Source organism: Emys orbicularis, chromosome 12 (assembly GCF_028017835.1).
Source record: "Emys orbicularis isolate rEmyOrb1 chromosome 12, rEmyOrb1.hap1, whole genome shotgun sequence".
NCBI lineage: Eukaryota > Metazoa > Chordata > Testudines > Emydidae > Emys > Emys orbicularis.
This window is the reverse complement of record NC_088694.1, coordinates 52,666,485-52,692,331: the sequence shown is the minus strand read 5'-3', so window position 1 is coordinate 52,692,331 and position 25,847 is coordinate 52,666,485. Positions and strand designations below refer to the sequence as shown.

Genomic DNA, 25,847 nt, shown 5'->3' with positions numbered 1-25,847 from the left:
GGCACTCCGCTTGAAACCGGCTGCCAACTAGACATAGAGCCGTTGATCACTACCCGTTGAGCCCGACGATCTAGCCAGCTTTCTATCCACCTTACAGTCCATTCATCCAGCCCATACTTCTTTAACTTGGCAGCAAGAATACTGTGGGAGATCGTATCAAAAGCTTTGCTAAAGTCAAGGAATAACACATCCACTGCTTTCCCCTCATCCACAAAGCAAGTTATCTCCTCATAGAAGGCAATTAGGTTAGTAAGGCACCACTTCCCCTTGGTGAATCCATGCTGACTGTTCCTGATCACTTTCCTCTCCTCTAAGTGTTTCATAATTTATTCCTTGAGGACCTGCTCCATGATTTTTCCAGGGACTGAGGTGAGGCTGACTGGCCTGTAGTTCCCCGGATCCTCCTTCTTCCCTTTTTTAAAGATGGGCACTACATTAGCCTTTTTCCAGTCATCTGGGACCTCCCCCGATCGTCATGAGTTTTCAAAAATAATGGCTAATGGCTCTGCAATCTCATCCGCCAACTCCTTTAGCACCCTCGGATGCAGCGCATCAGGCCCCATGGACTTGTGCTCGTCCAGTTTTTCTAAATAGTCCCGAACCACTTCTTTCTCCACAGAGGGCTGGTCACCTTCTTCCCATACTGTGCTGCTCAGTGCAGCAGTCTGGGAGCTGACCTTGTTCGTGAAGACAGAGGCAAAAAAAAGCATTGAGTACATTAGCTTTTTCCACGTCCTCGGTCACTAGGTTGCCTCCCTCATTCAGTAAGGGGCCCACACTTTCCTTAACTTTCTTCTTGTTGCTAACATACCTGAAGAAACCCTTCTTGTTACTCTTTACATCTCTTGCTAGCTGCAACTCCAAGTGCGATTTGGCCTTCCTGATTTCACTCTTGCATGCCTGAGCGATATTTTTATACTCCTCCCTGGTCATTTGTCCAATCTTCCACTTCTTGTAAGCTTCTTTTTTGCATTTTAGATCAGCAAGGATTTCACTGTTTAGCCAAGCTGGTCGCCTGCCATATTTACTATTCTTTCTAGACATCGGGATGATTTGTTCCTGCAACCGCAATAAGGATTCTTTAAAATACAGCCAGCTCTCCTGGACCCCTTTGCTCTTCATGTTATTCTCCAAGTGGATCCTGCCCATCTGTTCCCTGAGGGAGTCAAAGTCTGCTTTTCTGAAGTCCAGGGTACGTATTCTACTGCTCTCCTTTCTTCCTTGTGTCAGGATCCTGAATTCGACCATCTCATGGTCACTGCCTCCCAGGTTCCCATCCACTTTTGCTTCCCCTACTAATTCTTCCCTGTTTGTGAGCAGCAGGTCAAGAAAAGCTCTGCCCCTAGTTGGTTCCGCCAGCACTTGCACCAGGAAATTATCCCCTACACTTTCCAAAAACTTCCTGGATTGTCTGTGCACTGCTGTATTGCTCTCCCAGCAATTATCAGGGTGATTAAAGTCTCCCATGAGAACCAGGGCCTGCGATCTAGCAACTTCTGCTAGTGGCCAGAAGAAAGCTTCATCCACCTCATCCCCCTGGTCTGGTGGTCTATAGCAAACTCCGACCACGACATCACCCTTGTTGCTCACACTTCTCAACTTTATCAAGAGACTCTCAGGTTTTTCTGTAGTTTCATACCGGAGCTCTGAGCAGTCATACTCCTCTCTTATGTAAGCAGAGTCAGGATGAGCTCTACCCTGACATCTGGTGGTGAATCATGGCGAGTGTGGAAAAGAACTCCAGGGGCTGATCTTGTTTGCATAGGCACACCCACTCGCCTGGCATGAAACAACAGCAACTGAAAGTGGTTACTTTGGCTGGTGTGGGATCCCCAGTTTCTCTGTTATTGGGGCAGGAAGAATAAAGTTTTGTTACCCTGATCCTGTGAATCAAGGCCAGTGGAACTTTTGTATGACAGAAGGACTGAGTGAGTCCTTCACCATTACCTAAGTATCACTTGCTTGACAAGGGGCATGGGTTACAAAACCCAGTGAATTGAGAGAGGATGGGGACAGGTATTTGTACCTAATGGCATGGGACCCCTATGAGGGTCTGAAATACCAATTACACCACTTTCTCTTTCCACTGTTGAATGTCAGAGCTAATTTTGATTCTATTAGGAGTCTAGTTACAGGCTGCTGAACTGAATTCACTTTGGGCCAATGGTGCACCAGCAGTGGGGCTCCCCTACTATACTATGAGCTGAAATCATAAAAGAGCTAAAGTTGTTGAGAGCTGAGATCACTGAGTGCTGTGTTAACTAGTGGGGGAGCCTGAAGGTATATTGCTCAGCAGCTGGCGGAGCAATTTGTGGGGACGACTGTAGGAGCAGTGAGCGGTGTGGGGCCTGGCGGGGCCGGTTGGAGTGGCCCAAGGAACGGCGAGCGGAGCTGTTTGCGGGGATGGCTGGAACGGCTCACAGGTCGGTGAGCGGAGCGGAGCAGAGCAGCTTGTAGAGTGGAGCAGTTCATGGGACGGCAGGAAGTGGACTGGCTCGTGGTGAAGGCTGCGGTGGAACCCCCACGGAGAAACAGACGGCTGGCCAGCCTCGGACCACGTAAGGTGCCCCTTAACACCCTGCGTGCCCCCCCCCTTTTACTCTGGGGCTGCACCGACCAGGGACAGAGACTTTGGGGGTTGTTGGACTTTTGGGACTTTGGGTGGTTGCTGCACCCAAGAGACTTTGGGGGTGTTGGACTTTGGGGACTCTGGGTGATTTTTGGGTTGCTGGATTCAAGAACCAAAGGGAAAGGACACAGCCCAATTTGCTGGGGTGGGTTTTGCTCATGGTTTGTGTTATGAATCCTGTTTGTGGTGTTTTTTCCAATTTTATGCTGATGTTGTTTACCTCATGTTATTAAACATTTTCTGCTACACTCAGACTCCGTGCTTGCGAGAGGGGAAGTATTGCCTCTTAGAGGTACCCAGGGGGGTGGTATGTAATTGTCCCACGTCACTGGGTGGGGGCTCGAGCCGGTTTTGCATTGCGTTATTGAAACGGAACCCCTAGATAGAGAACCTGGCCCTTGTTGCTGCCAACTTAGATGGGCAGAAGGGTTACATTTTGGGGGGCTCGTCTGGGATTCCCTGGGTCAGTACCCCTCGCAAGCACCTGTTGAGTGTTCCACTGCATTGGGAAACAATTGTGGTTATATTTTGAGGAAATTACTGTTTGTATAATGGCTAATATATCAGGTTTGTTGGGCCCCGGACCTGCAGCCTCTAGCTCAGGGGCCGCAGCCTCAGCCAATGATTGGGCAAAAGCACTGGGGCAAATATTGGAAAAGATTGTGCTGTCCCAGGCTATGTTAAACTCTTGTCGTGAGTTAAGATTATTTGCTGGGGCAGAGGAGTTCGAACCCTGGTTGGAGCATACCACTGAAATGCTGCAGGAGTGGGCCATACCTGATGCAGAAAAGTGAAGATGTCTAATAGAGAGCCTTAGTGGCCCAGCATTAGATGTGATTCGCACCCTGAAGCTCATTGACCCTGGGGTCAGTGTGAAGGACTGCCTAGAGGCCCTTGATCATACCTTTGGGAGCGTAGAGGGCCCTGAAGACAGTTACTGTAAATTCCTTAATTCCCGACAGCAAATTGGCGAGAAGATTTCAGCCTATATACAGAGACTGGAGAGACTGCTTCAGAGAGCTGTCATGAGGGGCGCAGTGACTGCTGAACAGATGGATCGGACCAGACTGGCTCAAATTGTAAGAGGAGCTCAGTATCGGAACCCGATTCTACTCCATCTCCGGCTAAGAGAACGACGGGAACATCCCCTAAGTTATTCCCAGCTGATAAAGGAGGTCAGAGAAGAGGAAGAAAGGCAGGCTGCCAGCGAGTTTTGGGAAGCCCAAACATTGGAGCCAGCCGGCACAACACCACTGCAAACGGCCAGTGTACTGATGGTGAGCACCACAGAGGAACTTGCCCAACAAATGCAGGTCCTGACAGAACGGATAGCTGAACTGCAAAGCACCATTGACCGAGCTAAGACTTCCAGGAATAAGGAGCCTCTGACTGTGGCGATGGAGAAGTCAGCATTTAGAGCCACCATCCCACCTGGGCGAAGGGGGAAAGGACAATTCTTCTGCTACCAATGTGGTCAGGATGGACACAGTGCTGCCAAGTGCCATAATGAAGAAAACCCCTCCTTAGTGTATGGAAAGCTGAGGATCAGTTGGGAGAGATCCGGTAGCTGCCAGAGAGTCCGGGGACGGGGACCACCCAGGCCTGCAGGATTTGAAGATTCCCCCAGAAAAGACCGTCCAGCTGGGATCCCCGCAGGACTGATAGGGCCTCGAGCAGAGGTCATGGTGAAGATTGAAGGGGCGGAGTGTAAAGCTGTGCTTGACACTGGATCTCAAGTGACTATTATATTTCAGTCATTCTACCAACAGATGCTTAGGCACCTGCCTATACAGCCACTGACTGGCGTTGGTCTGTGTGGCCTCAGCATGGATGAATACCCCTACCAAGGGTATGTCATAGTGCACCTGGAATTCCCAGAGGAGGTTGCTGGGGTAAGAGAAGAGGTGGACACAGCTGCATTAATATGCCCTGACCCTAAAGGGACCTCTGATGTGTCTGTGCTGATAGGGACCAACTCCAGTCTCTTCAAGGTGCTCGCGGATTACTGCACACGATGGGCTGGGGACCAGTACCTGAATACCCTGATGATCCATACGCTTTGTGCTGAAGCCTATTGGAAGATTGAGGGTGCTAAAAAGGAGACATCTGAGCTACCGATTGGGGCACTGAAGTACATGGGCACAACCCCCTTAGTAGTGCCTGCAAGGACGGAGCAAGAAGTGCTTATCATGAGTACCCGGCTGAAAGGCAGTAAAGGGGCATTAGCAATGGTAGAGCAGCCAGTTGAAGGAGAGCTCCCGGAAGGAGTGCTGGTCCCCAGTGGAGTCATAACCCTACCTGCTGAAGCCCAGGAAAAGGTGACTATACTGATTGCTAATGAAACAAGTCGAGATGTTGTTGTGAAGCAAGGACAAAAGATAGCAGACCTCTTCGAGCCTGAATCAATTGTAAAACCCCAGTGTGAGACTCAAGTTCCGACAATAGACCCAGCAAAGTTTGACTTTGGAGATTCACCGTTGTCCGAGGAGTGGAATGATCGCCTGAGGAGGAAACTTTGTGAAAGACCCAAGGTGTTCTCATTGCATGAGTGGGATGTGGGATGTGCAAAAGGAGTAGAGCACAACATCAGACTACATGACTCTCGACCTTTCAGGGAGAGATCTAGGAGGATTGCCCTCTCCGAGATGGAAGATGTGCGACAACATCTTCAGGAGCTGGCTGCGAATGGCATCATTACAGAGTCCCGCAGCCCATACGCCTCACCCATTGTGGTGGTCCGTAAAAAGAATGGGAAAATCCGGATGTGTATTGACTACCGCACCCTAAACCGCCGTACTATGGTTGACCAGTACACAATGCCCCGAGTCCAAGATGCCTTAGACTGTTTGCTAGGAAGCCAGTGGTTCTCTGTGTTGGATCTTCGGAGTGGATACTACCAGATCCCTCTGGGTGAAGAAGATAAGGAGAAGACAGCCTTCATCTGTCCATTAGGGTTTTATCAGTTTGAACGCATGCCCCAAGGGATTTCTGGAGCACCTGCCACATTTCAACGTCTTATGGAGAAAGTTGTGGGAGACATGAATTTAATGCAAGTGTTAGTTTATTTGGATGACCTGATTGTGTTTGGAAGAACCTTGGGGGAGCATGAAGAAAGACTTCTTAAAGTGCTTGATAGGTTAGAGGATTATGGTTTGAAGCTTTCAATTGACAAATGCCAGTTCTGCAGGATCTCAGTGAACTATGTGGGTCACATCGTGTCCCAAGAGGGTGTGAGTACTGATCCCGATAAAATAGAAGCACTCACTACATGGCCATGTCCAAGTAACTACAGAGAACTCAAGACCTTTCTTGGGTTTAGTGGCTACTACCGCAGATTTGTGAAAAACTATGCTACGATTGTAAAACCTCTGAATGATCTTACCAGGGGATACCAGTCCAGCAGGAACAAATCGAAGACCAAGAATAAGGGGAGGTCCCCAAAGCCTCCTGTGCAGAGACACTATGGCCCCTTCGAACCATTTGGGCCACGGTGGGATGAGAGATGTGAAAGGGCTTTTCGAGAAATCATTACTTGTCTAACTCATGCTCCAGTCCTAGTCTTTGCTGACCCAAGCAAACCATTTATCCTGCATACTGATGCCAGTTTGGAGGGTCTGGGAGCAGTACTGTACCAGGAAGTGGAAGGAAAATGTAAACCTGTAGCCTTTGCCAGCCGAGGACTGTCTGATAGTGAAACTCGCTATCCCACCCACAAGCTGGAGTTCTTGGCCTTGAAATGGGCCATCACTGAGAAATTTCGAGACTACTTATATGGTGCTCAATTCCAGGTGTGGACAGACAACAACCCACTGACCTATGTGTTAACAAGTGCTAAGCTGGATGCTACAGGGCAAAGATGGGTGGCCGCTTTGGCTAGCTATGACTTCAGCATTCAGTACCGATCAGGGAGAAGCAATGTAGATGCAGATGCATTGTCCAGGCGTCCACAGGCACCAGGAATTGCTGTGATACCCACAGATGGAGTGAGGGCTATTTGCAGTGTGAGTCGCCGGGAGCCAGAGTCCCATGAGAGTCTTCATGGATGTGCTGCAAAAGCTTTGGGCCTGCCCCCTGAATGCGTGCCTTCTGCTTCAGTGAACTATATTGCGTTGGACCAATCTCCTTTGCCCATGCTCAATGCGGCTGACTGGCAGGAAGCCCAGCTGCAAGATATTGACATTCGTGATACACTACTTGCCAAAAGGGAGGGGCGAAGCCCAGCTGTGGTAGTTTACCCACCTAACCCGGAGGGTAAACTACTATTGAGAGAATGGACCAAACTAAAACTGATTCAGGGAGTGCTACACCGAGTGACCACAGACCCTTTACAAAAGCAACGAGCACAGCTAGTGCTGCCAAAAGAGTACAGAGCCCTGGCCATGAGGGCCCTGCATGATGACTTTGGACATTTAGGGATGGAGAGGACCCTGGAACTTATTCGTAGTAGGTTCTATTGGCCTCGGATGGCTGAAGATGTTCGCAGGAAATGTGAGACCTGCGCTCGATGTGTTCAGAGGAAAACTCTGCCCACGAGGGCTGCATATCTGAAGAACATCACCAGCAACAAACCTCTGGAGCTGGTATGCATTGATTTCTTGTCTTTGGAAGTAGACAAGAGAAATATTGGGAACATTCTAGTAGTGACTGACCATTATACGCGATATGCGCAGGCATATCCCACACGTGATCAGAGGGCCACCACTGTTGCTCGAGTACTGTGGGAGAAATATTTCTCAGTTTATGGATTTCCAGCCCGGATACACTCGGATCAGGGGCAGGACTTTGAGAGTCACCTTCTGAAGGAGGTGCTGAGGATAGCGGGAATTAAAAAGTCTAGGACAACGCCTTATCACCCGCAAGGTGATCCTCAGCCAGAGAGGTTCAACCGAACCCTATTAGATATGTTGGGGACTTTGCGGCCAGAGCAGAAGGCAACCTGGAGCCAACATGTCGCATTTCTGGTGCACGCCTACAATGCCACAAAGAATGATGCTACAGGAGTCACCCCATACCTCTTAATGTTTGGGCGAGAACCAAGATTACCCATAGACCTGTGCTTTGGTGTATCAGAGGATGGAGATAGCTATGAAACTCATCAGCAATATGTATCCCGACTAAGAGAAAAGCTGCGGGATGCTTATCACTTACCTGCATCTGCGGCTCGGAAGAACGCAGACCGCAACAAACATCGATATGATGCTAGGGTACGTCTGCAAGAGCTCCAGCCGGGGGACAGAGTCCTGCTGAGAAATTTGGGTATTACTGGCAAACATAAGATAGCTGACAGATGGAAGGCAATACCTTACTTGTTGATGGAAAAGCTAGGAGACCTGCCGGTCTACAAGATCAAACCTGAAGAGGGTCCAGGGCAGACAAAGACAGTGCATAGAAACCTTTTGCTCCCTGTGGGGGAATTGGTAGGCACCCCTTATGAGATGGGCCACAACAGGTCAACCGGGCAGAACGAAGGTGCTGGACCAAAGCTGCCCTCCAATGTGGACAGCCAGCCCCCTGCAGCTAACCTACCCCTATGCAGCACATCCGAGAGTGAGTCTGAGGAGGAAGACACAACCATGGTGTATCCTGGGATGGAGTCAAGATTTCAGTCTCGATCAGCTGAATCAAAAGAGAGTTCCTCCTCTTCCGCCCTAAACCCCATGGCAGAAGTATTTAGGCCCATTCCTGACACCCCTGAGCCACTGGTGGGACCCCCATGTGATGACAAACACAGGTTATTGGACAGTGGAGACATACAGGTGGAGGATGTCCTGGGCACCTTGGACCCTCCATTGTTAGAACTAGAACTGTAGGGGCCTATGCCAGTAGCCGAGGGGCCCTCAAACGAAACCTCCCCATCTGTCTTTCAAGAGGCTGTCCCCTCTACCACTGTAACAGAGAGTCTCAATAGATGAGACAGGGTAATAAGACCAGTAAAACGGTTGACTTATAATGCACCTGGGGTGACTAGTGAGGAACCAATATGTTTAGCACACAGGCTTGTGGAAGCTAAAGTGGGCTATCTGAGGCCTTTTGGAGGGAACCAGTGAGTTGGTATAATAGGGAGTGTGATTTGTCGGGACGACAAATTCTTGGCTGGGGGGAGGATGTAAGCAGAGTCAGGATGAGCTCTACCATGACATCTGGTGGTGAATTATGGTGAGTGTGGAAAAGAACTCCAGGGGCTGATCTTGTTTGCATAGGCACACCCACTCGCCTGGCATGAAACAACAGCAACTAAAGTGGTTACTTTGGCTGGTGTGGGATCCCCAGTTTCTCTGTTATTGGGGCAGGAAGAATAAAGTTTTGTTACCCTGATCCTGTGAATCAAGGCCAGTGGAACTGTTGTATGACAGAAGGACTGAGTGAGTCCTTCACCATTACCTAAGTATCACTTGCTTGACAAGGGGCATGGGTTACAAAACCCAGTGAATTGAGAGAGGATGGGGACAGGTATTTGTACCTGATGGCATGGGACCCCTCTGAGGGTTTGAAACACCAATTACACCACCTCCTCTCTCCACTGTTGAATGTCAGAGCTAACTTTGATTCCATTAGGAGTCTAGTTACAGGCTCCTGAGCTGAATTCACTTTGGGCCAATGGTGCACCAGCACTGGGGCTCCCCTACTATACTATGAGCTGAAATCGCTAAGAGCTGAAATCACAAAAGAGCTAAAGTTATTAAGAGCTGAGATCACTGAGTGCTGTGTTAACTAGTGGGGAGACTGAAGCTATATTGCTCAGCAGCTGGCGGAGCAATTTGTGGGGACGACAGGAGGAGCAGCGAGCAGCGAGCGGTGCGGAGCCTGGCGGGGCCGGTTGGAGTGGCCCAAGGAACGGTGAGCGGAGCTGTTTGCGGGGACGGCTGGAACGGCTCACAGGTCGGTGAGCGGAGCGGAGTGGAGCGGAGCAGCTTGTAGAGCGGAGCAGTTCGTGGGATGGCAGGAAAGTGGACTGGCTCGTGGTGAAGGCTGCGGCAGAACCCCCATGGAGAAACAGACGGCTGGCCAGCCTTGGGTCATGTAAGGTGCCCCTTAACACCCTGTGTGCCCCCCCCCTTTTACTCTGGGGCTGCACCGACCAGGGACAGAGACTTTGGGGGTGTTGGACTTTGGGGACTCTGGGTGATTTTTGGGTTGTTGGATTCAAGAGCCAAAGGGAAAGGACACAGCCCAATTTGCTGGGGTGGGTTTTGCTCATGGTTTGTGTTATGAATCCTGTTTGTGGTGTTTTTTCCAATTTTATGCTGATGTTGTTTACCTCATGTTATTAAACATTTTCTGCTACACTCAGACTCCGTGCTTGCGAGAGGGGAAGTATTGCCTCTTAGAGGTACCCAGGGGGGTGGTATGTAATTGTCCCAGGTCAATGGGTGGGGGCTCGAGCCGGTTTTGCATTGCGTTATTGAAACAGAACCCCTAGATACAGAACCCGGCCCTTGTTGCTGCCAACTTAGATGGGCAGCAGGGTTACACTTACATACAATGCAACTCCCCCACCTTTTCTGCCCTGCCTGTCCTTCCTGAACAGTTTATATCCATCCATGACAGTACTCCAGTCATGTGAGTTATCCCACCAAGTCTCTGTTATTCCAATCACATCATAGTTCCCTGACTGTGCCAGGACTTCCAGTTCTCCCTGCTTGTTTCCCAGGCTTCTTGCATTTGTGAATAGGCACTTAAGATAACTCATCGATTGTCCCTCTTTCTCAGTATGAGACAGGAGTCCTCCCCTCTTGCTCTCTCCTGCTTGTGCTTCCTCCCAGGATCCCATTTCCCCACTTACCTCAGGGCTTTGGTCTCCTTCCCCTGGTGAACCTAGTTTAAAGCCCTCCTCACTAGGTTAGCCAGCCTGCTGGCGAAGATGCTCTTCCCTCTCTTCATTAGGTGGAGCCCATCTCTGCCTAGAACTCCTCCTCCTTGGAACACAATCCCATGGTCGAAGAATCCAAAGCCTTCTCTCCGACACCACCTGCGTAGCCATTCGTTGACTTCCATGATTCGACGGTCTCTACCCAGGCCTTTTCCTTGCACAGGGAGGATGGACAAGAACACCACTTGCGCCTCAAACTCCTTTATCCTTCTTCCCAGAGTCACGTAGTCTGCAGTGATCCGCTCAAGGTCATTCTTGGCAGTATCATTGGTGCCCACATGGAGAAGCAGGAAGGGGTAGCGATCCGAGGGCTTGATGAGTCTCGGCAGTCTCTCCGTCACATCGTGTATCCTAGCTCCTGGCAAGCAGCAGACCTCTTGGTTTTCCCGGTCGGGGTGGCAGATAGATGACTCAGTCCCCCTGAGGATGGAGTCCCTGACCACCACCACCACCCTCCTCCTCCTCCTGGGAATGGTGGTCGTGGAACCCCCATCCCTAGGACAGTGCATCTTTTGCCTTCCAATTGGTGGAGTCTCCTTCTGCTCCCTTCCCTCAGATGGGTCATCTAGTCCACTCTCCTCATTAGTACCTGTAGAGAGAACATGGAAACGATTGCTCACCTGTATCTCCATTGCTGGTACATGGACGCTCCTCTTTCTCCTTCTGGAGGTCACATGCTGCCAAACTTCTTCACCATCCTTCTGTCCCTGCTGCGCCTGCTCTGAATCTTCAGAACATTGTGGCCGTAGAAGCATCTCCTGACGTCTGTCCAGGAAATCTTCATTTTCCCTTATGCAACGCAGAGTCGATACTCGTTTCTCCAGACCTCGAACCTTCTCTTCCAATATGGAGACCAGCTTGCACTTTGTACAGACAAAGTCGCTTCTGTCCTGTGGAAGAAAGACAAACATGGCACAACCTGTGCAGGTTACAACAGCTCACCTTCCATATCACCTTCCTCTTAAGAGCTTCCTCAGCTGTTGCAGGAACTACTCAGAGAAACCCACAGATGAAAGCCTCAGTGAGCTCTCCCCAGGCAAGCTCCCTCTGTTAGCCTCTGCTGTTCGCCGCTCAGCTGGTTCGCTGCTGACTGCCCTTATATACCAATCAGGCCCACTCAAGGCCCACCTGGAACAAAGCACTCCCAATTCACACTTTTCAAACAAGCAAGCAAGCAATCAAGCACACGGTCAAACTGACAAACTGTCCCAGCAACAGACACTCAGATACTCACCAACACAGCCCCCCTAATGCTGGGGTCAGGGCTGTGAGGGGGATGGGGTCAGGGGGTGCCCGGCTCAGAGGGGCTGGGCTTGGAGCTGGGGGTCAGGGCTGTGGGGGATGGGGTAGGGGGGTGCACGGCTCAGAGGGGCTGGGCTCAGAGCTGGAGGTCAGGGCTGGGGGGGGATTGGGTCAGGGGGGTGCCCGGCTCAGAGGGGCTTACCATGCCGCTTACCCCCTCTCCCAGAGCCTCAGCGAGCCACCTCCAGGACCTCCTGCCGCTGGGCCCGCCAGAGCTCGCAGCCCCGCCCCCTTACCACGCGGCTCTCAGCAGGAGGACCTCAGGCCCCGCCCAAGCCACCGCTGCAGCACTGTCCAGGGCCACTCCTGGACGCAGCGCGCTGAGGCGCCGCGGGATGGGGGAAGGTGGAGGTGCGGAGGAGCCTCCAACATTCTCGTGGGGGCCCCTGCGGGGCCCAGGGCCTGGGGCAAATTGCCCCACTTGCTGCCCCCTCTGGGCGGCCCTGCACCAAGTACTACGCCTCCTCCATCCAAGGCTGATTCACAGCCTCCAAGGACAGCACAAACTTCTACCTGCAAATGACCAGCCTGAGAGCGGAGGACACTGCCGTGTATTACTGCACGAGACACAGTGAGGGGAAGCGAGTCTGAGCTCAAACAAAAAGCTTCCCCTGCTGTAACAGCGCTACGTGTCCGCTCCTGAGGGCGCCAACCAGCCCCCGACTGCCAGGGACAGGGGATGTGAGCAGCCCAGAGAAACTCTCCCAGGGTATAAATAGTTGCCGGCTCTGACAGTTTCACAATGGGCTTAGTTCCCTCCCCCGGAATTCCTCTGAGCGTCACAGGCTGCCACTCACATGTTTATTCTCACCCGTTTTTTCTGTTCCAAGCACACGGACAGGATTAGAAAGGCACCACACTCACCCATGTATCCACACATGGACACACACACTCACCCGTGTATCCACACGTGAACACTCGCAGTACAACACACACAAAGGAAAGCAAGCTGCACACATACACAAAATAAACCTACTGACAATCACATACCCTGGAGGACTCAAAGACACAAACGCAGAATCACAGATACCAGCGTAAACAGAGGGTGACCTTCAGCAAGGCCCTTCACTTCCCCGTGCCTCAGTTTACAGGTTTAGAAGCATTGGAGAGAATAACATTTTCTTTCTTTGCTTGAGAGCCATGGCTGGAAAATCACTAGGGAAGAGTTGGGTGATATTATCATTAGCAGCAGCAGCAGCTAAAACAGCAGCAGGTGTAATATACTCTGTACTTTCCGTGTCTCATCCTCAGGCAGAAAGGGCACTGACTGATGCTTTGATGAGCCAATGTCCTTACTAATCTTCTGCAAGATCCTTTATTCTTTACTCCCACGACCGGTCCAAGTTAAATCAATGGGGTTACACAGGGGACGAATAAAGCCAGCAGGATGTGATTGTTTCATGCAGGCATATCAATCTGCACAGGAATATTTCGCTAGTCTTATAGCTCACTGGGTTTGTAATTAAATCCGAATTGCTGAATCTCTATAGGAATCATCCGCATTAACTTTGGCTTTATGTTCCCCATTCTGCGAACACCTGCATTAAAATTTCAAGCAATAGTCCCAGAATTTTCCTGACTCAGGTTTATAACACAGGGCGCCATCCAGCGAACACCGAACTAAACAGCAGGTTTTTGTGTTTTTTTCCCCCTTTGACTTTCCTGGGCTTTCCATCATTACTGAGCAGTATTTACAGCATACTTCCCACAGCAGTGCATCTTTACTCAAATTACCCAGGTGAGAAAACAGTGACATTTCACATGGAAAGGAGAATCCACCAAAAGTATCTGTGGAAATGTTCCAAAGAAGTACTGGAAACGCTCCCGTTCATTTCAATGATCAGTGGCCCAGGACCAGGCTAGGACATTCCTGTATTTTAGGCCCTTACATGGCCACATCACATAGTATCTGGGAACCTCATAATCGTTAATGTATTTATCCTCCCAACAAGTCTGTGAGGAAGGAAAGTGTTATTTATGTCCACAGGTGGACAGGGATGGCAGGTTTGTATATTTTTTGGTGGTGCCCAGAACCGGTTCAAGTCTTCCCCCACACACACACACACTGCCTAAGGCTCTGGGAGGGAGTTTGGGTGCAGTAAATGGTTTGGGGTGCAGGCTCTGGGAGAGAATTTGGGTGCAGGACGGGTGTGGGCTCTGGGAGGGGTTTGGGTGCTGGAAGTGGGCTCTGGGCTGGGACAGAGGGTTGGGGTGCGGGGTATGGGGCTGGGCCGGGGATGAGGAGTTTGGGGTGCAGCAGGTAGGCTGCCCAGGGGCTGGGGTGGAAGGCCAGAGAGGAGGTCCCCCCAGCCCTCTCCCTGCAGCCCCCTCACTGAGGGCAGCCCCCTCCTCAGCCCCCCAGCACCACACTCACCCAAGCTCCCCCGGGGTGCTGCTCAGGAGGTCCAGCCAGGATAAGGCCCCGCCTCGGAGTCAGCTACGAATCGCCTGGGGGGGGGGCGGTGAGCTGCACAGCAGATACGTCAGCCTGCTCTCGGTGCTGCTCCCTTGTAGCCAGCCATGGCTGGTGAGGGAGCTCAGCATGGAGCTGCCCATGGCAGGCGGGGACTCTCGGGGGAGGAGACACACAGGGGCAGCAGGTGGGGCCGGGGAGGAGACCCAGCCCCGAACATTGGTGGAGCCCGGCCCCCGGGCCCTGAATTTGCTGGAGCTCAGACACCAGGGCCCATATAACTTGCCGCCCCTCTATGTGGAGATGGAGGCCTGAAACACAAGGGGAACACGTTACACTTGCCCAAGGTAACCCAGGAAGTCTGTGGAGGAAAAATGGGATGGAATTCCCGTACCCGTAACCCCAGCCTGGATCCCTAACCACTGACGTCCGGCTCTGCCTTCCTGAATCCCCAACCCTAGATTTTCAGACGGGCTCTTAGGGAGCTTGTCTCTCTTATAAGGAGGGGGATATAATAGGGGTGACAGGTTCCTGTTTAAATCTGCCCAGGCTGCACTCAGAGAGACCATCTGCAGCCCCCACCCCCCCGATGTCTGTGCACAGCCAATCGCCTGAAAACTTCCCCCTCCAACACCAGGGAAAATGACTCTTTGGCTCCATTTGATTTTCTTTGTAGCGGCTCTGGAAGGTATTTTATCCCCCATTAATACACAGGAGGGGCCGGGTATCTGGTACTATTGCTGCTGATATCGATGTTGTGTGTGACACTTCTTTATTCGGTCATCTCACACCAACTGATGTACAAAGTGCCCAGTGTGGCTGGTTCTCTCACTGTTCCCTGGTTATTTTCGTTTGCTCCTTGAACCTGGGGCTAATGACTAGTTTCCTCTGCTGAGTGAGTTTATTCAGGGCCAGGTCCAGGCATAAGCAGAGCAAGCAGGTGCCTGGGGTGGCACATGCTAAGGGGCGGCATTCCGTCCATTCTTGGGGCAGCAGAGACCGGGCAGCTTTTTTTTTTTTTTTTTTTTTTTTTTGCGCTTCGGCAGTTCGGGCGGCGGCAGTCTGAGCGTTTTTTGTTGTTGTTTTTTTTGCTTGGGGCGGCAAAAATGGCAGAGCCGGCCCTGGCTTTATTTACAATCTCCCCTTTTTTTCTCTCCAACCCCCAGGGCCCGCTCGCAGGTGGTTCTGACCCAGTCGGGGCCAGCGCTGAAGAAGCCCAGAGAGTCCCATACGCTGCAATGTGCCATCAACGGATTCACTCTTAGCAGCGCCTGGATGTACTGGATCAGACAGGAGCCCGGGAAGTGGCTGTTTGCTTATTATTATGAGCTGAACTCTAAGCACTATGCCTCCTCTGCCCAGGGCCAATTCACAGCCTCCAAGGACAGCATCAACTTCTATTTAGGAATGACCAGCCTGAAAGTGGAGGACACCGCCGTGTATTACTGCGCCAGAGACACAGTGAGGGGCAGTGATTCTGAGCTCAGACAAAAACCTCCCCTCGTCTCATTTCACCAGAGATTGAATTCACCCAGCCTGAAATTCCTCTGAGCATCAGACACAGCCATAGAGAGATGTATTCTCACCCCTTTTCCCATTCCAAACACAAACAGAAACACATATATAGACACATACAAACACGTGTGTGCACTGACAAACATACCCATACATAAACATACAGGCCCAGACAAGCCTAACCACATGCATGAAGAAACAAGCACTCCTGTCCTGTGCTGAGAACATATGCATCCACATTTCAAGCAACAGAACTTTGCTGACTCAGGTTCAGGAATACGTGGCCTAAGCCAGTGGTTCTCAATCTGTCGCCCGTGGGCCCTTGCAGCCCAATCAGCACAGAACTGCGGCCCATGTGCCACCTACAGGGCCATACAGGTACTATACGTATTGTGTGGGTGTGTCCCACGTAACACATAGCGAGCTGCATATGTGGCCCACAATGGTAAATAGGTTGATAACCACTGGCCTAAGCCAACGCCCCTTGCTCTGAAGAGTTGTCTTTCTATTGACCTTCATAGGATATGCATAAGGGCCTGTCATAACTATAAAGGGAAGGGTAACAGCTCTCCTGTGTACAGTACTATAAAATCCCTCCTGACCAGAGACTCCAAAATCCTTTTACCTGTAAAGGGTTAAGAAGCTCAGGTAACCTGGGTGACACCTGACCCAAAGGACCAATAAGGGGACAAGATACTTTCAAATCTGGGGGGGGGGGAAGCTTTTGTTTGTGCTCTTTGTTTTTGGTTGTTGTTCGCTCTTGGGATTGAGAGGGACCAGACATCAATCCAGTTTCTCCACATCTTTCTAAACAAGTCTCTCATATTTCAAACTTGTAAGTAAACAGCCAGGCAAGGCGTGTTAGTTTTTCTTTGTTTTCTCAACTTGTAAATGTACCTTTTACTAGAGTGTTTATCTTTGTTTGCTGTACTTTGAACCTGAGGCTAGAGGGAGGTCCTCTGAGCTCTTTAAGTTTGATTACCCTGTAAAGTTATTTTCCATACTGATTTTACAGAGATGATTTTTACCTTTTTCTTTAATTAAAAGCCTTCTTTTTAAGAACCTGATTGATTTTTCCTTGTTTTTAGATCCAAGGGGGTTGGATCTGTATTCACCAGGGAATTGGTGAAAGGTTTCTCAAGGCTTCCCAGGGAAGGGAATTAGCTTTGGGAATGGTGGCAGCGGACCAGATCTAAGCTGGTAGTTAAGCTTAGAAGTCTTCATGCAGGCCCCCACATTTGTACCCTAAAGTTCAAAGTGGGGAAGCAGCCTTGACAGGGCCTATAATGTTTTACTGGCTTTTCCCCACACTACCCACCTTTTCTCACATTAACTGAGGCACCAACCCAACATCTTTCAAATCCCTGTCCACAGAAGGCACAGATGCAAAGGTCATAGTCTTTCTGCCTGGGAACATTTGGTGAGACTCAAGGTCCCAAACATTTTATTCTCAATGTTCATACAGTTAAAAAAAATTATATGTGCCACAGAAGGACAAAAATCTTGCCCATGCAAACTACCATGTCCAGTCTAACCTGAGGAAGCAAGAGAAACAATTTCAAATCCCACCTGACGACCAACCAGATCTTCTTCCAAATACAAGGTTATCCACTCCAATAACTATTGGCATTATTGCTTGGAAGGCTGTGAAATATTACCTGCCTCTCTTTTTTTCTGCCCTATAAAGTAACTCACCACTAATAACCTTAGAATTAAATTCTATCCATCCACAGCTAAGATTTACTATTTAGGGTTTAGAGTTTACCTTAGGGACGGATTAAAGTTTAGACTGAGGCTACATTTAGGATGAAAAGAATGGTTTGGGGTAATAATTAGGGTTAGTCTGACAGGATGTAGAGATAGGGTATAAATTTGGGTTAAGGATAGGAGTTAAAGAGAAGTGTTTGAGGTTAGGGTTACCGTTAAGTTTACACATTTTGTTTTAGCTTTGAAGTTTAGAGTTATAGTTTACTCTCAGAATTACAGTTGAAGGTTTTACGATTAGGGTGAACAATTCAGTTTGGGTGAGTTTTAAAATGTAGGGTTAGCAATTACCTTTATGGTGGTTAGGGTTAGGCTCAGGATGTACCATTAAATTTAATGTATACATTAAAATTAAATGTAGGGTAAGAGGAAAAAGATGGGATTAGATGGGAATTAGAGGTACTTTTTGGGCTACTGTAAGGATTTAGGGTAGGGTTAGGTTTTCCAGTTCCTTTTAGGATTAAGGTAAATGTTAAACTTCGGGTTAGGACTGGGATAAAGAAGATGAGAATTTGACCTCCTCAGAATGACGTAGGAAGTGCAAAGCCAATCATGCTCCGATCCTGACAGTGGAGGGGTGGACCACAGAGGGAAAATCCCGCCCCTTCTCCCTGAGTCCCAGATAACAAAAACTGAGCTCGATCCACGACAGAACTTGTGTCTCTTGTAAACAGGGCGATATGCAAATAAAAGTGAGAGTCTGCTCTTTAAATCTGTGCCTCTCTCTTCCCAGGCTGCACCTGGGGAGACAATCCGCAGCCCCTGGGTCTGTGCAGTTACCAGCAATTCCCTAAGAACTTTCCCCTCGAGCACCAGGGAAAATGAGTCTCTGTCTCCTAGTTTTCATTGCTGCGGCTTTGGGAGGTATTTTCTCCCCAGTCAGTCTACTGAAGGGCGAGGGATTGTTCTGTGAGTGACACTGCAATGGCTGTGATTGATAACAGAGCTTTAATCTGTTACCTCGCACCTTTATTGGACAATGTGGTTAATGTGACTCATTTTCCTCCTTTGATTTAAATTTACTCCTTCAATGTACCGTTGCCTTGTTTTCTCCCTTGTCCCCCAGGGCCTGCTCGCAGGTGGTTCTGAGCCAGTCGGGGCCAGAGCTGAAGAAGCCCGGAGAGTCCCACACGCTGCAATGTGCAACCAGCGGGTTCACTCTTAGCAGCGCCTGGATGGGCTGGATCAGACGGGAGCCCGGGAAGGGGCTGGAGTGGCTGGCCAGGTACTATGATCCCTCCATCCACAGTTACGCCTCCTCCACCCAAGGGAGATCTACAGCCTTCGAGGACAGCACCACTTTCTGCTTCCACATGAACAGCCTGAAAGCCGAGGACACCGCCGTGTAGAGACACTGACACACCCAGTGAGGGGAAGCCAGTCTGGGCTCAGACAAAACCTTCCTGGCAGCTGCAGCAGAGGCGGTTTGCCGGCTGGGGGCGCTGACCAGACACAGACAGGAAGGAACACGGCGATGGGAGCATCGGAGAGACTGGTCTGGGGAAGAAATGCAGGTGCCTGGATTATAAATATGTGCAGGGCAGCACCATTTCTAAATGGATTTAAATTATTCACCCTGGAATTCCTCTGTACATCAGACACTGCAGTATTAAGAGCTCTTCTGACCCCTTTTCTGTACCAGAGACAGAAAAACGGAAACACACACACAGAGGCACAGTGACACATCTCAACACGTAAACACAGGAACACAGACACACCACAAGTATACACACAAACACATGTTTGCAAACACAAAAATATATACAAACAGATAAGAACACAACAACACTCACATGCAATCACACACACTTAGGTCTTCAAGCACCCATACCAACACCTACACACAAACACACAAGCTCCCTGCACACCCACATCCGTAATTTCAAGCACTCATACAACTGTATACACGTGAAAACACACGTGAAAATACACACAGAAAAAGCTTTCAGACCATTTCTAAGTGTATTAAAGGTGCAGACACTGGATTTGAAAAGTCTTAGCAAATTATGCTCTTAGTTACCCTGTCCTGAATCCGGAAGCCATCCCCTGCACTAAACTGAATTATTCAGGATTTCTAGTGCCTAACTGAGAACAGAATCTGACTTAACATGGGGTGAGCAGTTCAACCAGTTTAGAGAGCTGGTCGACTACCTTTATCTACCTGTTACTGCGCGGTGCATGGCGGGTGTCCGTAGACCCGTTTTCCCATAGTGTTCAGCACCAAACAGAGACACAGAATTTATTTCCGGTTATGCCACTTATTTCCTCGGTGATCTTGGGCAACTCATTTCACGTTCACGTGCCTCAGTTTCCCCTTGGGCAAAAACTGGGGTAATGCCACTTAACTCCTTTGTAAAACGCTCGGAAATGTGTGAATGAAAACCACTGAATAGGAAATAGATTTTACTATCACCATCATTTCTACTGTGATTATCTCGCGCAGCTCCTGCAGAAATGATATTGAGTCTTTGACAGGCTGAGGCCCAGGACCTCACTAATATTGGGCAAAATCCTTCATTCCTCAGTCTCATCAGTAGTCTCGTTATAATCAGTCAGATTTGGTATTTTACCCAGACCAATGAATCTGCCCGGGACTCTTCTACTAATCTGATAGCTCCGAGAGTTTTCTGCTTCAATCACAGCTGCTGATCCTCTGAAGGAAGCATCCTCTTCATCTAATTAGCTCTGTTCTAGTGATCAGTCCATTGCCTCTGGTGAAGACATTTACAATTGACATTTCAAGGAACAACTGACAACTTTGCAGCCTCAGGGCTATGAACACAGGGCCTGACACAGCTCACGTTGCACTAAACGGGAGGGTTTCCCTGGAGTTGTGAAGGGTTTTGCGTCAGGCTCTAAAAGAATGTGAGATTCCTTCCTTATAATAAGTGACAAAGAGTCCTCTGGCACCTTATAGACTAACAGACGTATTGGAGCAAAAGCTTTCATGGGTGAATACCCACTTCGTCAGACGCAGACGAAGACATTTTTGCCCAGGTTAATCATGTCACCCGACCTGCTGTTTTCTCATGGGAAGGAATATCGATCAGTTGCTGCATCGGGGAATGGCCCAAAGCCAAATGAAGGCAAGGGAGGCGGCACTCATTCCATTCATGTCAGTGATCTTTGCATCACAGCCAGAGTAATAGATTTGTTTGTCTTAGTCAGGGGGTCTCAAACTGGGGGTCGGGAGGTTATTACATGGGGGGTCAGCTGTCAACCTCCACCCTAAACCCTGCTTGCCTCCAGCATTTACAATGATATTGAATATATTAAAAAGTGTTTTTAATTTTATTAGAGGGGTCACACTCAGAGGCGTACTGTGTGAAAGGGGTCACCAGTAGAAAAAGTTTGAGACACACTCTTAGATACACACCATCAGATCTGAGCACCTCATGCTTTTTATCGCATCTATCCACACTAAACCCCGGTGAGGCAGGAAGGTCCCGTTATCCCCATTTCACAGCCTGAGAACTGAGGTGCACCTCTGGGAGTTGGGCGCAGCGTTGCTTTAGAAAATCCCGCTTGATGTGTCAATACTTAGAAAAATCCGGCCCCAGGTGACTTGCCACGAGTGACACAAGAAGTCTGGGCATGCAGGGTCCCAGGTGGGCTCCCTGCCCCCTGCATGATCCTTCCTCGCTTCCCTGTGCCACTTTCTGAATCCCCAGGCAGGTCAATTGGGCTCGCTAAGTGAGGAGGTTTTATGTGTCACCAGGAGGGGGATATGCAAATAAGTGTGTGTCATGTTATCTGATTAAAATATCACCATATAGATCATTGTTGCAACCACTGTTATATATTTGCAGCAAGTATTGTACAAAGGTTGTGGAGTGAGATGTCTATGAAAAGGTTATGATTTGCTGGTTATGATTGTGCTATCTGTAAACATGTATCATTTTTGTATTTGAAGATATAAATATTGGCTCTGTACTTGGATTTCAAATGTGGGCTCCTGGGGTACTGCCCACAAGGTAACCAGCCGGCACACCTTGGAGGGACTGTTCAAATTAAGTGGTTCATCAAGAAACACTTGGTTGACAATGGACCATGGGAGACGCCCATCTACAAGATTTGATGCAAATATACCACAGTGGTTGCAACAATGATCTATATGGTCATATTCTAATCAGATAACATGACACCAAATATTCTATTACACATTGATATGGGTTAAAAGGAATTATTATCTGCCAAACAGAAGCCCAAATAGTCCCATGTTCACCTCTCAGTTCCCGTGTGGGGATAGAAAGCAGGAGAGGTGAAAACACAAACCCTGGAAGCTACAAAAGGGAACAAGGCTGTTCCCAAAATCCATGTTGGTCAATGCCATAGAGCTGTGCAATGTCTATTTATAGATTTATTTGACTCCCTGCCCTGTACATTGTCTCACTTCTATTAGCCTCATCACTGAACTGGTCTTCAGCCAGTCTGAGAGCCTAGTACCGTGGTGCATTATGGAGCCAGCCACCCACCCACCCTCATCGTCTGAGTATCCTTCAGTGTAACTGTCTATGGAACATTCCCTGAGAACATTCTCTCTCTCTCTCTCTCTCTCTCTCTCTCTCTCTCCAGTGTGTGTGAATGAGTGTGGGGATATGAAAGGGAACATGAGTGTTATGGGAATGGAGATTTGTGTTTCAGCATGAATACTGATACTTGTCTGGGAATGGAAATGTTTTTGTTGTTATCTCTCAATATTACATTGTAGGGATGGTTGAAAAACACGTAGCGTTCATATCACACAAGTTCTTTAAACACAACCAGGAGAAAGCTTCTGTCTACACTTTATTGCTTATTAATAATTAACTAAGTAAATGATCTGGATGATGATGCTTAGCAGTGATAGATTTGGTGCTGGTTGTGGGTCTAGCGCCTAGGGTCTCCAGAAGCTGGGAATGGGCGACAGGGGATGGATCACTCGGTGATTCCCTGTTCTGTACATTCCCTCTGAGGCACCTGGCATTGGCCACTGTCAGTAGACAGGATACTGGGCTAGATGGACGTTTGGTCTGACCCAGTCTGACCTTTCTTATATTCTAAATTATAGTCTAGGATCCCACAGTCCTATGCACGGTATAATCACAGACCATAAAACCTCTCTCAGTCCCACCGAGTTTACAATCCGAGTGTAAATGGGAAGTGGAGTGTGACTGGGAACAGGAATATAAACACCATTATAAATATCAGATGTGCATAATAATCTTCCTTCACTGTGTTGCCTGAATCCTCCTTGACTCTCCCCTAAAGTAAAACTCCCAGACACGCCGCTCTCGGCCCACTAATGTCAGGGAGGCTCGACTGCAAAACCTTAACTCTGTCCTCAGACTACTCCCCCCCCCGCTTCTCCCACCTGCACCCACAGGTGGGCCCCAGACCTGGCCCAAAGCACAAGCCAGGCTTGCTCAGATCACGTCCCTAGTGTCATGGATCATTTCAATGTAGCCGGTCACTGCTGGGAAGAGAAAGGGGCTTCCGTCCCAAATCCCTCCCAGCGCCCTGGGAAATCTTCCCTCTCCAGCGGGTGGCCCAGCCCAATGGATCCCTGGGACACGACCCCTCCCCAGACACTGACCCCCCTGACCGGACATTGCATGGCCCTTGTGCGCGTGGAACGGGGCTCCAGAGCTGAGTCCCCCCAATCCCCAACATCACCTCACAATAGCCAGGCCCTCAGTTCCTGGGTGAGGAAATACAGTCACTGCAGGGAGCTGGTCATTCCTCCCAGGGGTCCGGAAGTATCAGGAGGACCCAGCGCCCTGTGCCCGGCGCTGCACAGACACACAGGCCGGGACAGTCTGACTCCCGCACCCGGAGCCCTGTGCCCGGCGCTGCACAGACACACAGGCCGGGACAGTCTGACTCCTGCACCCGGAGCCCTGTGCCCGGCGCTGCACAGACACACAGGCCGGGACAGTCTGACTCCCGCACCTGGAGCCCTAGGGCGGCCAGCACATCCCTCATCCAGCGCCACTTCCCGCAGCCCCCATTGGCCTGGAGCGGCGAACCGCGGCCAGTGGGAGTCACGATCGGCCGAACCTGCGCATGCGGCAGGTAAACAAACTGGCCTGGTGAGCTTACCCTGGCGAGCTGCATGCCAAAGGGATCCCTGCTATAGAGCCAGCCCTGGAGCAGGGAAAGAACTACAATTCCCAGCATTCTCTTGGCAGCTATCAACAGGAAAGGGAAGGGGAGGGAGTGAGGTAGCTGAGACCTCATGCTGCAGCTTGCTGTGAATGGAGAGCTCACTGCTAGAATGGGGTGGTACTGGGAACGGTAGGGATACCATATTTTAACATTCAAAAAATGAGGACACTCCATGGGGGGAGGGGTAGCCTTGCCCCCTATCCACTCCCTTCCACTTCCTGTCCACTGACTGCCCTGCCCCCTCTCCACACCCCTGCTCCCTGACAGGCCTCCCCGAACCGCTGACCCATCCAACCCCCACACTCCCTATCCCTTGACTGCCACCCACAATTGCATGCCCTTTCTCCAATCCTCCGGCCCCCTTACCGTGCCACTCAGACCAGCATGTCTGGCTCCATGTGGAGACAGACACGCTGCTGAGCTCCCCCGCGGAGCGTATGGCTCCATCCCTCCAGACTGCTGCCGGCGCAGCATGCTGAGGCTGCAGGGGAGGGGGGAGAGCAGGGGAGGGGCTCTGGCTGCTGGAGGCCCCGATGCGAGTGACTCAATCTGGCCAGGCCGCCCTGTCAGCCGTGCTGCGCTCTGCATTGGGAGGGAAATCCCGGACCATTTGAGAGTTTTACAAATTCCTCCTGGATGGCTATTTAAACCCCAAAAACTGGACATGTCTGTTAAAATACTGACGTATGGTAGCTAATCCTAGAACGGAAAACAAGTCTGCCCATGGAGTAGAAGGTGTGGAAGCAGGGAAAGAAAGAGAGGGTTTAAATGTAGCCATTTAAGTGTCAGAGACAGAGCAACTGTTCTGTCAAGTCTTAGCCTAATATCGCAAGACCTGTAGAAGCAGGGCTCAGGTCAGAAGCGAGTGGAAAACAGCAGAATAATCAGTGTGACCTAGCCTTAAGATAACAATGTTTGAGAAGAAAAAGTGAGAAAATACTGGAATAGATAGCAAATAGCCTAAATAAAATGCCTAGTACTATGGCGCATTATGGAGTCAACCATCCATCTTATCATCTGAATATCTTCCAATAAAACCCATCAATTTAACATTTCCTTACCACAAGAGCCCCAGACATGCCTCTTCTATGATGAGCTGCATGCCATTCTAGGTGGTGCAGCCACCACTATCCCACCCCTGTGCTTTGACTCCTTCAATGGAGTAGCACGGAACAGGGATGCGGGTTTTCGGGATGAGGAAGATGAGAGGAGGAGGTTGAAAATAGCTCACAGCAAGGAAGCGGAGAAACCGTTTTCCCCATGTCACGGCCTCACTGATCGTGCTCTGAGCCTTAGCACACCTGTTCCTCGCCATGGGCCCCCTCAGGGAGTCCACTCGCTCTGGACTCCCGGTGCCACCACCACCCCCGAAGGGGTTGATGCCACCCTGTTCTCTAGACCGGAGTGACTCTCAGCCAGTGTAAAACAGGAGGGTTTATTGAGCGACTGAACACAGCACAGGAAACTCTCAGGGCCTCAGGCCTGGCCTCCCTCAGCCCAACACATCCCAGTCTCTCTGCATCCAGGTGGGCTCTGCCTGCTCCCCCTCTCCAGCCCCGAGCCCCCCTGCTTCCCAGCTGGGCCTCTGAGATCACCGGCCCCAAGCCCCACCTCTGTCCATTGTCTTCTCTCCAGGTAAACAGGGTCATAAACTGGGGCCTCCTCTCCTCGCTTCTGTCCTCTGGCTGGAACCGGCTGGTTAGGTCACTGGGTTCTCTCTCTGCAGCCCATTGTCTTCCCACTGGCCAGAACCAGCTGCAACTCCTGATCTGGGTTTCTGGGTCGCCAGGTCACCCGTCGCTGGGGTATCCGTCCTCCAGTCCATTGGCTGGGGTCCCAAGTTCCCTCTCCGGTCCTCTGCAACAACAAACTCCCTCTCCCCTCCCCTCATTAAACCAGTAACCCCCAGGGAAACTGAGTCCCACCCCCTCTGCATGCAAACCATTGAAACCCCACAGAAAACAAGAAACCCCCCGACTTCATCACACCCCAACAGCCAGGAACTGTTTCTCACCCTGGACCTGGAGTCAGTACCCCCCGAACCCACCCAAGGCTGGCTCACGGACCCACCAGGTGGAGAAGGGACCTCTGGTGAGTGTACCTTTGTAAATATTATACATGGTTTAAAAGAAAGTGTGTTTAATGATTAATTTGCCCTGGCATTTGCGGCCAGTACAGCTACTGGAAAAGTCTGTTAACGTGTCTGG

At 50.2% G+C, this 25,847-nt stretch overlaps 1 protein-coding gene across 1 annotated transcript; it reads left to right on the top strand.

Annotated features, from left to right (window-relative positions):
* The first annotated feature begins 2,403 nt into the window (after nucleotides 1-2,403).
* Nucleotides 2,404-18,842, top strand: LOC135886398 (Ig heavy chain Mem5-like). The gene is made up of 4 exons (XM_065414160.1): nucleotides 2,404-2,423; nucleotides 15,381-15,675; nucleotides 18,227-18,357; nucleotides 18,560-18,842. The coding sequence occupies exons 1-4, from the start codon at nucleotides 2,404-2,406 to the stop codon at nucleotides 18,840-18,842; spliced, it is 729 nt and encodes a 242-aa protein (XP_065270232.1).
* The last annotated feature ends 7,005 nt before the right edge of the window (nucleotides 18,843-25,847 follow it).